Below are 14,552 nucleotides of genomic sequence, written 5' to 3'. Positions count from 1 at the left end.
TACGACCTAGCAAGGCGCCATTACCAGTTACTATTGAGATTATGAATAATGTACTGTCAAGAGCGATGTTCACCATTTATGGATTAAAGTTAAGTATTCCACCTGCTATGTCCGTTTTTTCTAAAGTCTAATTTCCTTGTCCTGCTCCAGACCTCACCCCAGCCTGCGTGAGCTAAAACGCGTGCCTTTCGGCTTCCTCTAATAACACGGGGTTGGCTCTCCTGCAAACCCACAACATCTTTCATATCCAATCATAAAGTATAATTGTGAAATAAAATGTGATAAGACAGGTATCATGGTACAGACTCCAAGAATTGTGACAGAATAATTAAGAAGTGTATTAAAATAAGGTGGTCAGAAAACAGGGACTAACCGGTTACAAAAAGATTTCGGGCTTGCAGCCGGTCATCGTAAACTTCATTGCACGATATTTCGGTTGGACAACTGCCAGCCATCTTCAGGTGAGCCGAACAAGGACTGACTAAGACGTTCTCCACTCCGTCTTATATAGTGCGCTGATAGTACTGCCGCACATGCGTTGCAGACGCGGAAACAGAAGGACCACACTGTCCAGCGGCAGCGCCATCACTGGTGGAACTGCAATACTCAGCTGCCGTTGGTATTGTTGCTGGCCGCAGCTATCAAAGTCTTCTGACGTCTTCATCTCAAGTAAATTTTGGAAATGACGGGATTCCATGCGTTATTCAATTGGTAACCACTGTCACGGTTCATTACATTTCCCGCAATGCGTATTTCAATGGATTCTTTGATAATGGAGTCCCAAAAAGTTGTTGCTGCGGCCAAAATCGAAGTTTTGTCATACTCCATTGAATGTCCGTTAGAAATACAATGTTCCGCAACTGCAGACTTACTGTATTGCAGTAGGCGAGTGCAATGTTGATGTTCCGTACAACGCTCTTCCACTGTATGCGTTGCCTGTCCTATATAGGCCATACCACATTGACACGGTATTTTGTAAAGTCCCGCCTTCCGCAGTAACAATTCATCCTTCACTGATCCCAGCAAATCTGAAATATTTGAAGGCAGACGAAAAACCACTTTTACGTGAAAATTATTAAGAATCCTTGCTATTTTTAAGGAGATATTTCCAACGAAGGGAAGAAAAGCTAGGGACTTGGCTGGCGCGTTCTCCTCTTTATCCACTTCCTGGTTCCTGGCTCCAGTTGAGAAGACCCTGTTAATTAGCGGGGTTGAGTATCCATTGTCTCTGAACACCGTCCTTAAATGTTGTGCAAGTTCCTTAGGCAAATTCTCTGCATCCGACACCATATTTGCCCTGTGCACAAGGGTTTTAAGTACGCTCATGGTGTGGGATGGGTGATGGCAACTGAATGCAAGTACAAATCAGTGTGAGTGGGCTTATGATAAACAGAATGTCCCACCGAGCCGTCACTCTTTCGTTTAACCAAAACATTCAGGAATGAAAAACAACAATCGTTCTCTAGTTCCATAGTAAATTTGATATTCTCATGGATGGAGTTAAGATGATGGAAAAACACCATTAACTTTTCTTCTCTGTGGGGCCACACTATGAAAGTATCATTGATGTATTATCTCCAAAAAACAGTTGGTTTACAAACCACCGATTCAAGTGCTCTCTCCTCAAAATCCTTCATAAAAAGGTTAGCCACCAGAGGAGACAGAGGGCTGCCCATGGTGACACCGTCAGACTGTTCAAAATATTCCTGGTTAAACATAAAACAAGTTGAAGAAAGAGCATGTCGAAACAAAGCAATGATGTTTGATTCAAACTGTTGACCAATTAGAATCAAGGAATCCGCAAGAGGTACTTCTGTGAAAAGGGAAACTACAGCAAAATTTACTAGAAGATCCAAACTACTTATGTGGAGAGCCCCCAGTCTGTTGATAAAGTCAGCAGAGTTCCATATATGATGTGAACATTTGCCAACAGATGGTCTCGGCAAAGAAGCTAGATGTTTGGCTAAATCATATGTGGGTGCGTCAGTATTACTCACTATAGTCCATAAAGGCAGACCTTCTTTATGCACTTTAGGAAGACCATACAGTCTCGATGGTATGCTGTCATGTGGTCTTAACAGCTTGATGGTCTCTGGAGCTAATGAGGAAGAGTTCAAAAGTGCACACATCTTTTGTTGCACATATGCTGTTGGGTCTTTATCAATTCTCCTATACATAGTATCACTAAGTAGACTATACATTTTCTCCAAATACAATCCACGAGGTAGAAAAAGTGTGGAATTACCTTTATCAGCGTTCAGCACCACTATTTCCGGATCTTCTCGGAGATTCCATAGTGCAGCCGTTTCTTCAGCGGTTATATTACTGCGTTGGGGAGGAGCTTTCAGAAGAACCCGACCAGTTTCCCTTCTTATTTCTTCAACAGCATCCATAGGAAGGCGACGTACAGGTTGTTCAACATGACTTACAAAACTTATAAGAGATACTACACTTGGTGTAGGTGCAAAATTAAGACCTTTGCCCAAAACTGACAATTTCGCATTGTCTAAAACCTCTGTGAAATTAACCATGGAACCTCGTGCAGTTATTTCCTGTGGCGTCAGCTGTTGTGGTACCAAGCAATCAAATTTTGACATCTGCCGGGAACTAGCAGCCTTATATACCCAATCAAACTTGGCTGAAGTCACTCCATCCACCCAGTCCCATGATATAGCATGATGCAGCTGAGTCTTGCAGTTCCATCAGCAAGGGCGCTGTCACTGGGCAGTGTGGTCCTTTTGTCTCCGCGACTGCAATACATGCACGGCAGTACTATCAGCGCACTATATAAGACGGAATGGAAAACGTCTTTGTCAGTCCTCATTCGGCTCACCTGAAGATGGCTGGCAGTTGTCCAGCCGAAATATCGTGCAATGAAGTTTACAACAACTGGCTGCAAGCCCGAAATCTTTTTGAACAGTTGATTCGCCGGGAAAATTTCAAATTTTACAGGGACTACCCTCTTTAATTTCTCTTGAAGTACTTTCCATTTGTTATTTTTAAACCCACCCTTGTCTTTAGAGTTAATGAAATATAACGTAGGCAGATAAAAAACTACTCAGTAAGCAATAATGTGAGAAAATACATACAAAAGTACGTGGAAGTGAGTGAGCTTTAGGAGCCACTGCCCCCCCCCCTCCCCCCCCCCCTCCCCCTGCAGAAGGGTTGAAGGGAAAGGAAGCAATATGAAGAAAAGGACTGATGTAGTTTTGGAAATGGGAGGAGTTAGGGGGAAAAGTAGTCCGGAATCCCGGTTCAGGGCAGAGTTGCTGGACAGGATGTGAAGGAAAGAGTGATTGATGGTGCCTGCACTGGATGAGATTTGAAAACCTGAGAACTTAAAGGTGGAAGGTAGGATAATAAGTCTTTCCTTCTCATCCTGTCTGGTAAGCCTCCCTTGGTCTGGGGTTCTGCACAACTTTTCTGTAGCTAGGTTGTAGTATATTCTTAGTGTCATCGTTTACAGCTGGTTCTTGAAACTTTGTTAGCACACTTTCTCAGAATAATTTATATCTGTCTTCAAGAGCCTGCCAGTTCAGTTTCTTGAAAAACTTTGTAACACTTTCCCATGTATCAAACCAAGCTTCTGCCAGAAGAAAGAGTCACTGGCTCTCAAAGGTCCTATATTTCCACATCTATTACATGTCTTTTTCTCCTGCTGCCACTTGGTGAGTAGAAGATGTATTTAGAGTATAGACAGCAGCTGTAGTCATTACTCTGAAATATGTTTATTTTGTAAATTGACTAAAATATTGACCACTAATTTTCTTTGACGCAGAAAAAGATTCCAGAATACATCCTAGGAGCTGCGATGCAAGAAAGTGGGACAGGTGATAGTTGCCTTTTAGGGTGAGTTCCAGTTTTTGATATTATGTATTTCTTTTGAAAATTTATTCTTAACACAGCCATGAAAAATATTTTGCTGAATACAGGGCACTCCAAAAACAGGACTGTATCTTCTACAGACTAAAGATGGAAACTTTCGGTTAATTTTAACTTACCAGTCAAAATTAAAAGTTTATGTTGGCAATTGTTATAAAGTGGTGCTGGCTGGTTTATATGGTTGCCAGAAGGAGTCCCCCCTGGTGCAACTGGTGTGCTCTTTTGCACACCTGTTCATTGCTCAGTGTGTTTTTACTCAAGATGGTGATAACACTTGTCACAAAAAGTGTTTTGCACTCTTCATTTCATTGGGAGCAATTCAGGTACAGCTATTTGTCGTGATTTTTGTCGAGGGTGCAGCATTGAATGGATGTACAGATCGTGCATTGCACCATTGCCTTCAAATGTTGCCTCTCATGGTATGTGATTTGTTTGTGGGAGTTTGTGAAAGCTTCCATTTATGTGGCCCCTTTCAACAATTTTGGGTAAAGTGTGACTCTACATAGCAACTTGAATGCATAACTGTAGACATGCTCACAAATATATGAGATAAGATTGATTATCATCTCAATGTTCAGCATTCATGATGTGGAGAGTCCATTGAAGATTTATGAACCTAAATATAATAGTAAAAAGTACCCCAAGTTTGAATTTGCATATATGAGATGTTAAAAGTCTGATGGGCCTTATGAAAATAAAAACTCTGTTGTCCAATGTGCAAGTTAAAATCCACCCCAGATTTCTATCTTTATTCATGTAGAAGATATAGTCTTGTAAAATTGGATTAATCATATTGGAAAAACCTACATTATAAAGTGTAAGTAATTAAGGTCTCATTTTTTCGTATCTTGCCAGGATGTGAGGAAATAAGGCATACTTAATATGTTTTAGGTCTACAACTTTGCTTCCACCTTTTTTTCTTGAAGTTAAAGGTTTTTTCGTGAAAAACTGACAAAATGTATGATTCAGGACACTGGTCATAGCTGGCGACTACTTTCTCTTGTCTTTTGGCCAGCATACGAATCTCGTGACTGAAGAACTGCGTGTCTTTTGAAGAGATCCTTGCATTGATCCAATTTTGCACTTGTTCATATAATGGGAGACGCTGATCATCCAGGCTGTATGCCATTGACCAAAAAAGGTGGCTATTCAGAGGGAGCAGTGTCTGGAGAATATGGCGGAAGGCGTAGCACTTCCCATTTCATTGTTTCCAAGTATGTTATTGTTGGGTTTTGCGACCTGAGGTCAAGCATTGTCATGCTTCCAAATCACTTTTTCATGTCTATTGCTATATTATGGCCATTTTTCTTTCAGTACTTGGCTCAAACACATTAGTTGTTTTCGATAGTGATCTCCTCTTGATTGTTTCAGTGCTTGCTCAAACACATCAACTGCTTTCGGTAGTGATCTCCTCTTGTTTCAGTAGCTTCGAAAACCTTCAATCTTCCATCAGTATGCCAGTCTTATACATCAAAATCGCTGTTTTTGCAGTGTTGGAACCATTCTCTGCATGTTCTTTCACTAATAGGTGCCTCACCACAGGTCTTATCGAGCACTGTATGAGTCTCAGCTGCAGATTTCTTCATGTTAAAGTAGAAAATTAAAATTTCCTGCAAACGACAAGAATTGAGCTTGTAAGTTGATGAATTCATTGGAGAATAACTTTATGATGCAACCACAAACTAGCATTTTGATGGTGTTATGTTGACAACTGTCCAAGTTTATTGTACGACACTTACGACCCACAGACTGCACCATCATTTGCTGCTACTGCCATGTGCTTGCAAAAATGGCAGAAGCAAAGTTTTAGAACTGATGTCTTAATTTTTCTTAGTTAAAATGAGGTATTTTGTAAATTCTTTGGCAAGATAATGAAAGTCTTCACACAATGTTTGTATTGTTATTTTAAATAAAGTATATTTCATTGTGATCAAAGAAAAAGAAGCAATCATCATATGTACCTACGAACTTTGATAATAAGTGTTTGATCCTGATTGCAGACTCTAAGGCTTTTTTGTGCTGTTCAGGTTTTTATGTATTTATTCTCCCCCTTGCAAAATAAACTATATGTACGAATCCTCTTATAGAGTGTATGAAGTAAAGTTAGTAAAGCATTTCGTAATTATTAGTACCATATTTACTTGAATCTAAGCCGCACCTTTTTTTTCCTGTTTTTGTAATCCAAAAACCCGCCTGCAGCTTAGAATCGAGTGCAAAGTAAGCGGTAGTTCCGAAAAATCTTGGTAGGTGCCGCCACAACTAACTTCTGCCATCGAATTATGTAGCACTACACAGGCATGCTTTGCCGGCACAAAGATAAATACCGACGACAAAACCTCTGCGTCAGTAAATAAAAAAAAAGGCGGAAGACGAGCTTTTTTTCTTCGCCTCAAGTTTTGACCACTGCATTTTCATACATTATCCAACGAAGTAAATACAAATTCCGTATTGTTCATCTTCCGTATTGTTCATCTTCGAATGTAGCAGCATTTCAATGTGCTACGAAAATCCGACTGGCAAGACTGTTTTTGGGGTGTTCGTCAATATGGCCAACTCTATGTTCTGAATTTTTTCCTACCTGCGACAAGAGATTGTTGCTAATAAGAACTTTTATGAATTGTGAATCACATGCAGTATTCTCTTCACCATAAGAATAATACGAATATTAACATTTTGCCATGTATTCTTTCGTGTTTGCTGCTATCTCATTTAAATCCTGTCTGCCTAATAAAATGCGAAACTAGAGTGAGACAACAGCAAACGCGGAATAATTTACATATCATGTCATGTTTATATTCGTATTATTCTTATGTCTAATAGTGATACAGTCAGAAATGAAGCACGGCAACTGACAAGATTTTTAAATCTAAGATGACTAATTTCTGTGCAAAATGTAATGTACTACAGAAGCGTCTGCAAAGATTTTCAAACGGAGAAAAATTTTCGCTAATCTCTCGTTCAGAACATCTTCTATCATATGCAGTCTATTATTTGGTTCTTGTTGATCATTATCAAAGAAAGCAGCAGTGTAAGTAACAACAAATAGCCGTCTCTCGTCATTGTTTTGCTAATGAGACAATTCCTCTCTTCTTTTTTTTTTATTTTTTATTGTAAACGGTGTTAGTTCGCACAAAGTTTTTTCCCAAATTTGTTATTCGAAAAACACAGGGTTGTCTGATATTCACAGATTAAATTGTTGCTGCTGAGGTCAACATTTTTATGTTGTTTAGTAGAGTATACAGGGGTTATCTTAACATTTGCAGATGAAGCTTGGCCTATTGAAGTCACGTGCAGATTTATTTTGGAGAATTTGGAAGTGCATGTCTGGGTAAACAATACCCTTTTACAGACAGACTTGTGAGTTCCAGTAACCGGAGGCGCCCAATGCAGTATATGCATTGCTAGAATGATCACGTGACAGCTGGCTCGCACAGTGCCAGTGTCAGGTCTACGTGATAAACTATAAAGGAGCCACTACAACTGTCTATTGCTCTGCTTAAAATTTGACAGATTTATGAAACACAGGAGGAATAGCATTAAATTCTATCAACTTACAAATTATTGTTGTATTTGAACAGGTTTGAAATAAAATTTCTCTTACTGTACATGTACAGATACAGTACACAAACATTACCGTATTTACTCGAATCTAAGCCACACTTTTTTCCGGTTTTTGTAATCCAAAAAACCGCCTGCGGCTTAGAATCGAGTGCAAAGTAAGCGGAAGTTCTGAAAAATGTTGGTAGGTGCCACCACACCTAACTTCTGCGGTCGAATATGTGTAGCGCTACACAGGCATGCTTTGCAGGCACAAAGATAAATACTGGTGCCAAAACCTCTGCGCCAGTAAAAAAAAATTAAAAAAAAAAAGGTGGAAGACGAGCTTTTTCCTCCGCCCCGAATTTCGACCACTTCATTTTCATACATTATCCAACGAAGTAAATACAAATTCCGTATTGTTCATCTTCGAATGTAGCAGCATTTCAATGTACTACGAAAATCCGACTGGCGAGATTGTTTGGGATCTTTGTCAATATGGCCAACTCTACGTTCCGAATTTTTTCCTACCTGTGAAAAAAGATGGTTGCTAATAGGAACTTTCATGAATTGTGAATCACACACATTATTATCTTCACCATAAGAATAATACGAATATAAACATTTTGCCATGAATTCTTTCGTGTTTGCTGCTATCTCATTTAAATCCTGTCTGCCTAATAAACTACGAAACTAGAGTGAGACAACAGCAAACGCGGAAGAATATACATATCATGTCATGTTTATATTCGTATTATTCTTATGCCTAATAGTGATACAGTCAGAATTGAAGCACGGCAATTGACTAGATTTTTAAATATAAGAAGACTAATTTCTGTGCAGAATATAATGTACTAAAGAGGCGTCTGCAAAGATTTTCAAACAGAGAAAAATTTTCGTTAAACTCTCATTCAGAACATCTTCTATCATACGCAGCCTATTATTTGGTTCTTGTTGATCATTATCAAAGAAAGCAGTAGTGTAAGTAACAACAAATAGCAGTCTCTTGCCATTGTTTCGATAATGAGACGATTCCTCTCTCTCTCTTTTTAAATTGTAAGCGGCGGTAGCGCACACAAAAGCAAGTCATGCCGCCAGCGGCGACAGGCCGTAAACACTCATTATCAGAATGCGACAAACAATGCATGACACAGTACAGTAATGCATTTTCAGCTTAGAGTGACGTAAACACCTATAACAAAGAGAACGGCATTTATCAGATAAAAAAAAAATAAGCAATCAATTCAAACCAGACGAAGCACGTGAAAAAGGAAGGGTACCCGAATAAATACGGACGGAGCGCCTGACGCATAGCAATGGCTACCTGGTAAAGCTTAACTGCTAAGCTTACGACTCGAACCAAACTACTGTAGCTGTATTGTCATTTATTCAACCTAAATTGTCTCTCATATTACAATAAACCAACTGTGTTTCGATTTGGAGGTGTGGCCTAAAACTTTTCCCTCCGCTTGAATTTTGAGTCTCAAACTTAAGGTGCGGCTTAGGTTCGGGAAAATTTTTTTCCTTGATTTCGAGTCTCATTTTTCAGGTGCGGCTTAGATTCGAGTGTGGCTTAGATTCGAGTAAATATGGTAATGCTCCTTTTTTAAGTAGAGGTAACATTCAAAAGCAAAAATGTCATCCTTCAAAATACATTACTTGACTGAACCCAGATCAGTATTATATTTGACTATGCGAAACTCCAATAATGTACCAAGCAGTTTGAAAAAGAGAAATTTGGTCACCGTTCATGTACCGATATAAGATTATCTGGTTGAAATGGAAGTGTGTAACAAAAGAAATAAATCATACTAAACTGACTGTAATTGTTATTGCTAGAATAAATTACAGCAGTAAGACTTGTTGTGGAATAGTACAAACAGGCATCAGTAGATCGTGGGATGAGCAAAACTTCGAGAATTGGACTGAATCGTGACTGTGAAATTTTACTTATGTATTAGTTGCTGTTGTTACGTACAACCTGTACCATGTTTCACAGTTGCTCAAGCACAGCACTATGGAAGGGTTGGAGGGGGACCAATCACACTAGCTTCCTGAGAAATAGGACAAGTGCGAGGAGTAGAGTGGTGAGCTTGCAGCAAATTACATTATGTTGCCAATCTATACTGCTTGCTTTGGCTTTTCGTGAACATCTGCCAAGTTTAAACTGCACCTTGCTTGAATCTATTTGTAATCGGAATTGAATTGAATTTAAAATTGGATTAATACTCAAAAGTAATATTCATTTCTGCAGGAGACAGTGAAAGTCTAGATAGGGGCCAGTGACATACTTAACGTGTTTCGTGCTGCGATGTTGTTGGCGTTTGCCGTGCTGCGTGATGGGAATGAAGGGGGTGTGTCAGGTGCTGGTTTTACGTAGCCAATGAGAGAGCAGTGGGCAGATGATATTTTTGGAAGCAAGAGACATAGAGACAATTTAACATTCTCACATCAATCTGGAAGCGAAATCCGATATGTATTCAGAAAAAAAACAGTTGTGTTTGCAGGTCCCACCATGACCACAACCTTGGAAATCACAAACATTCAGAAGGAAGAGCAAAATATTTGTGACAACTAAGATACAAATTTCACAGATGTGCTATTAGGCTGATGGTTAAAATAATGATACCACAGACGACAGGGTTGGTAAGCAAAAAAGGTATAAAAGAAAACCATCCTCAAATTAATGTAAACCATTTCGTTTTCTTTATTTTATTTCTCCTTTTATTATCAAATGTAGACAATCAATAAACGGTATAAGGTTAGATTATGTATGAGGTTAACATTTTAGGCAGATACCTTGCAACAATAAAACAGTTTGTAATTTTGATTAGTCAGACTATGCTAAAAATTAATTTTTCTCAAGGAGCTTCTTAATGTAAAGGGGGGGGGGGGGAAGGATCATCTTATATTCAGGGTTACTTAGACCCAGATAAATATGATAATTTACTTCTGTTACTATCCTATAAATATATTTATCTGTCAGTAATGGTGATATTGTTTAACTGTCATCACATAACTTTATGAAGAGTATTGTGAACATTTGTTACAGAAATATTCTTCAACGGTGTGGCGAAGTCGAACAAGACCTGGCAAACTTGCTTGTCAGCTATGAAGTGGGCGTTGAAAAGGCTGTGATAGAACCTTTACAGAATGTGATAGATGTGGATATTCCTAACATTAGCAAACACAAACGGAATTTGGCAAAACTCACATTGGACATGGATGCTGCAAAAACCAGGTAGGTTCCACACCATAAAAATGTATGCAGATGTGCTATATGGCTTGAATGTTGTTGAAATAATTTTTGATGGCTGTGTAGGTATCAAAACTCGGTGAAGCATGCGAACACAAATGCACGGTTAGATTCCATAAAGGATGAAATGGAAGAGGCTGAACTGAAAGTGGAACAGTGCCGTGTAAGTTTTACCATTACCATTTTTGCTTGCTATCAGTGGTAAGAAATATGTTAGTTTATAAAGTGATATACGCAATAACTATATAGCTTCGTCTTTATTTTGTACTTCAGTGTACAGCTTGTTCTTTATTTTGGACTTCGACATTTGAGTTTTGTTCACACACACACACACACACACACACACACACACACACAGCTATAGTTACTGAACTGATGCAATGTGTGCTGCTCAAATCAAGTTACAGTTTGCTTTCTATTAGTTCCATATGCAGTAAACTAATTATTAAGTTTATATTCATTGGAATAGTATTGTATTTTGACCGATATAAAGTTGTAATTTGTATAGTCAAATATCTTACAGATTATATAAATATACTTAAAAACAAAGATGATGTGACTTACCAAATGAAAGTGCTGGCAGGTCGACAGACACACAAACGAACACAAACATACACACAAAATTCAAGCTTTCGCAACAAACTGTTGCCTCATCAGGAAAGAGGGAAGGAGAGGGAAAGACGAAAGGATGTGGGTTTTAAGGGAGAGGGTAAGGAGTCATTCCAGTCCCGGGAGCGGAAAGACTTACCTTAGGGGGAAAAAAGGACGGGTATATACTCGCACACACACACATATCCATCCACACATATACAGACACAAGCAGACATTTGTAAAGGCAAAGAGTCTGTATATGTGTGGATGGATATGTGTGTGTGTGCGAGTATATACCCGTCCTTTTTTCCCCCTAAGGTAAGTCTTTCCGCTCCCGGGACTGGAATGACTCCTTACCCTCTCCCTTAAAACCCACATCCTTTCGTCTTTCCCTCTCCTTCCCTCTTTCCTGATGAGGCAACAGTTTGTTGCGAAAGCTTGAATTTTGTGTGTATGTTTGTGTTTGTTTGTGTGTCTGTCGACCTGCCAGCACTTTCATTTGGTAAGTCACATCATCTTTGTTTTTAAGTATATTTTTCCTTCGTGGAATGTTTCCTTCTATTATAACCATAAGATTATATAAATAGTTTCATATGAAGTAAACTAATTATAAATTTATATTCATTGGAATACCATTGTATTTTGTGCAATATAAAGTTGTAATTTGTACAGTCAAATACCTTACAGAATATATAATAAAATTTGGCTTCTGATTTTTTTGTAGTTACAAATTTTGTATGCATTGCAGAAAGGTCCCTCTGGAATTCAAATTGTGATTAACAATGGGAGGTCCCCAGGGGTGGGATTTTTCTTTTTACCCCAAACCACCTGTACAGTGGTGTAGGTTAGGTTCCCGTGTATCGAACCCTGCAGCCATTCATCCTGATGAGACCTCATTTGCAAGTAAGTAACAAAACAGAATTTCTTGTGGTCCACTACAGCCTTGTGGAAATAGCACTGATTTCAAAAGAGTTCCAGAGCCTAGTAGTTACATAGTTTGACCGAAATCTGAAGGTTGTGGGGGACTTTAAAGCTCAATGGATGCGATCTACTTTTCTTTCCATATTTATGAAAAGGACTGCAGTCATTACTTTTATTCAGTTAATCAGTTTAATTATAATTTTTCATTTCTATTCCCATTTAACATTGTATTAACTTTTTCATTTGTTCTCATTTCTTCTTCTTCTTTTTATTCTCTTTTTATATTTCAGATCTGTAACCGTATGATTTTAGTTATTATTTTGCATTTAGTCAAATTAATTCCTTCAGGATTGTAGCTTGCTGGCTTTCTGGGGGATGAGTGAGTGGTGGTGACAGGCCATGGAGCCGAGGGCAAACACTGTTAACAGTTACAAAGAACTTTTATTGATTTAAATAAATGACGTAGTGAGGCAGACATGAGTAGCTCTCCCTGTTGCCCCTGGCTGCTACTGACAAATAGTTTCTGCCCGTAGCTGCTGAGCTGGCATCAGTGGAGTTAAGTGTTGTACTGTGTCAGTGTTCCACTTGGGTAACTGCTCCGCAGGTGGCCACAGTGGCAGTGTGTGCTTCGCATGCACTGTCCACAAATCATATACCAGCGATGCTGCTGGAATTGATGGTGGTCGAGAAAAATTCAGGGTGTATATGACTGGGACGACCACGAGATCCGGGAAAAACCCGGGAATTTTTTCATCTGGAAGAAAACCGGGAAAGACCCGGGATTTTTTTAGAATTCCCAGAATTTTTCATTGTTTTAGTTTTCTGTTAAATTTTTGTAATTTTGACTGGTACGAGCCGATACTCTAACTAAGGAGATTACTGTATCGCGCCACTGCAGAATAATACTTCAACAATAAAACATAAACGAGAGAAAAAAACGAAAAAAATTTAAATTGCAAAGGAAATGCGCCATATACAACAACGACACACGGTGCTCATGCAGGTGTCTGCCAACAGCAAAATGTGTCAAAGGCTTTAGGAAGACTCTGCAATGCTTCATAACAACAAATTGCCTCCGTGAGCGTGAAGTCAACTGTTTACATTAGATTTGTTTTAGCAGTTATGAGCAGGCCCATGCACATGCGCAGTTTAATCGCGTTTGATTAGTAGATACTCCCGCTTCTGGCTAAAGGAATGTGGCTGTTGGCTGTCCAAGCATAGATGCTACCGGGAAAAGGGGGCGACAAATTCATATTCTTGAGAAAGAAAAAGACTTGTTTCACATAGCTCCTAGCATCCAGTGCACGTTGGTCTATTGATTATTCATATGATTTTGAAATGCATCCCTGTTAAGTTTTGAACACATTTTAATTGATTTCTGAATTGATTTTTGAATGCGTGCATAGTGTACATGGTGTCTCTGTCAGGAGAATCCTCGTTGCATCTAGAAATAAATTTTCCGCAGACAAAATGGAACGGGTCTATACGAGCTGAGCAGAGTAAAGCCGAACTGATGAATGCCAATCGCTGTCTGATTATGTGGTTGATTGGGTTTGCGAATGATCAGCATTGTTATAATTACTAGCGAAATCCATAAATTCAGACTACCAGAATGCAAATAAATGACTAACAAGAATAACAGTTGAGAAAGATTACATATTATCTTCTCGGGGTATCCAAGAAAATCAAATTTTGACAGAACATTTTGGGCCAGATTGCTACATTAGTAAAGACCAGTTGTACAGTCCCCAGCTAGCAGCCGCTTAAGTTATATTCTGGAAGTAATGCGGAAAACGGGTTGTACGAACATGTTACAAAGCCTGATCAGGGAATAATGGCGGGATAACTAAACCGGTGATTTTGGTAGGGTTAGTAAAGTTAATCGTCGAACAAATTTTGACAACGGGAGGAATAGCAACAGAATTGGGGATGTCGAGATTGTTTGTTACAACGAGGAAGGAGAAGAAACGGGGACATCACACACATTATGGAAGAATAAGACCATTCCAAATTTATATAAAAAATGCGTAATACTACTATTCGATCTCATGCTTGAGAAACTGGTGCGTATGAATGAAATGTGAAATTATTTCGTAAAATAAAGCTTTTTGCTTGTAGTAGGCCTTATAGGCATTTGATATTGGTACGTTGTGTTATAAAAATGACCATTTGTGCCAAAACAGTCTCGTTTATTTGGTGTGTGTTACAAAATTGCTGCAATATTAGCAAGGCATATTTTGTTTTATCTAGCAGACAGTGACAAAATAGACGTAATCAGATCGAGAAACCACACCTGTCTTTGGGTATTATTTATATTAACAGCTTTTTCAGTATTAGATAATGACATTTCGATTTTTCATGTAGC

General features: G+C 38.8%; 1 protein-coding gene across 7 annotated transcripts in view; it reads left to right on the top strand.

The window, feature by feature from the left end:
- LOC126092496 (rho GTPase-activating protein 17-like) overlaps nt 1-14,552 on the top strand; it is a 313,454-nt gene that overhangs the window by 185,700 nt on the left and 113,202 nt on the right. For all 7 annotated transcript variants that reach the window (XR_007521344.1, XR_007521345.1, XM_049908117.1 and 4 more), the window contains exons 4-6: nt 3,779-3,849; nt 10,472-10,660; nt 10,742-10,838. Coding sequence is in view for 5 of the 7 variants with exons in the window: in XM_049908117.1 (XP_049764074.1) it covers nt 3,779-3,849; nt 10,472-10,660; nt 10,742-10,838 (357 nt within the window). In the remaining 2 variants the exon portion in view is untranslated. The remainder of the gene's footprint in view (nt 1-3,778; nt 3,850-10,471; nt 10,661-10,741; nt 10,839-14,552) is intronic.

This window comes from Schistocerca cancellata, chromosome 7 (genome assembly GCF_023864275.1).
Source record: "Schistocerca cancellata isolate TAMUIC-IGC-003103 chromosome 7, iqSchCanc2.1, whole genome shotgun sequence".
NCBI classification, from domain to species: Eukaryota; Metazoa; Arthropoda; class Insecta; order Orthoptera; family Acrididae; genus Schistocerca; species Schistocerca cancellata.
This window is presented reverse-complemented; position numbering and strand designations above follow the sequence as displayed.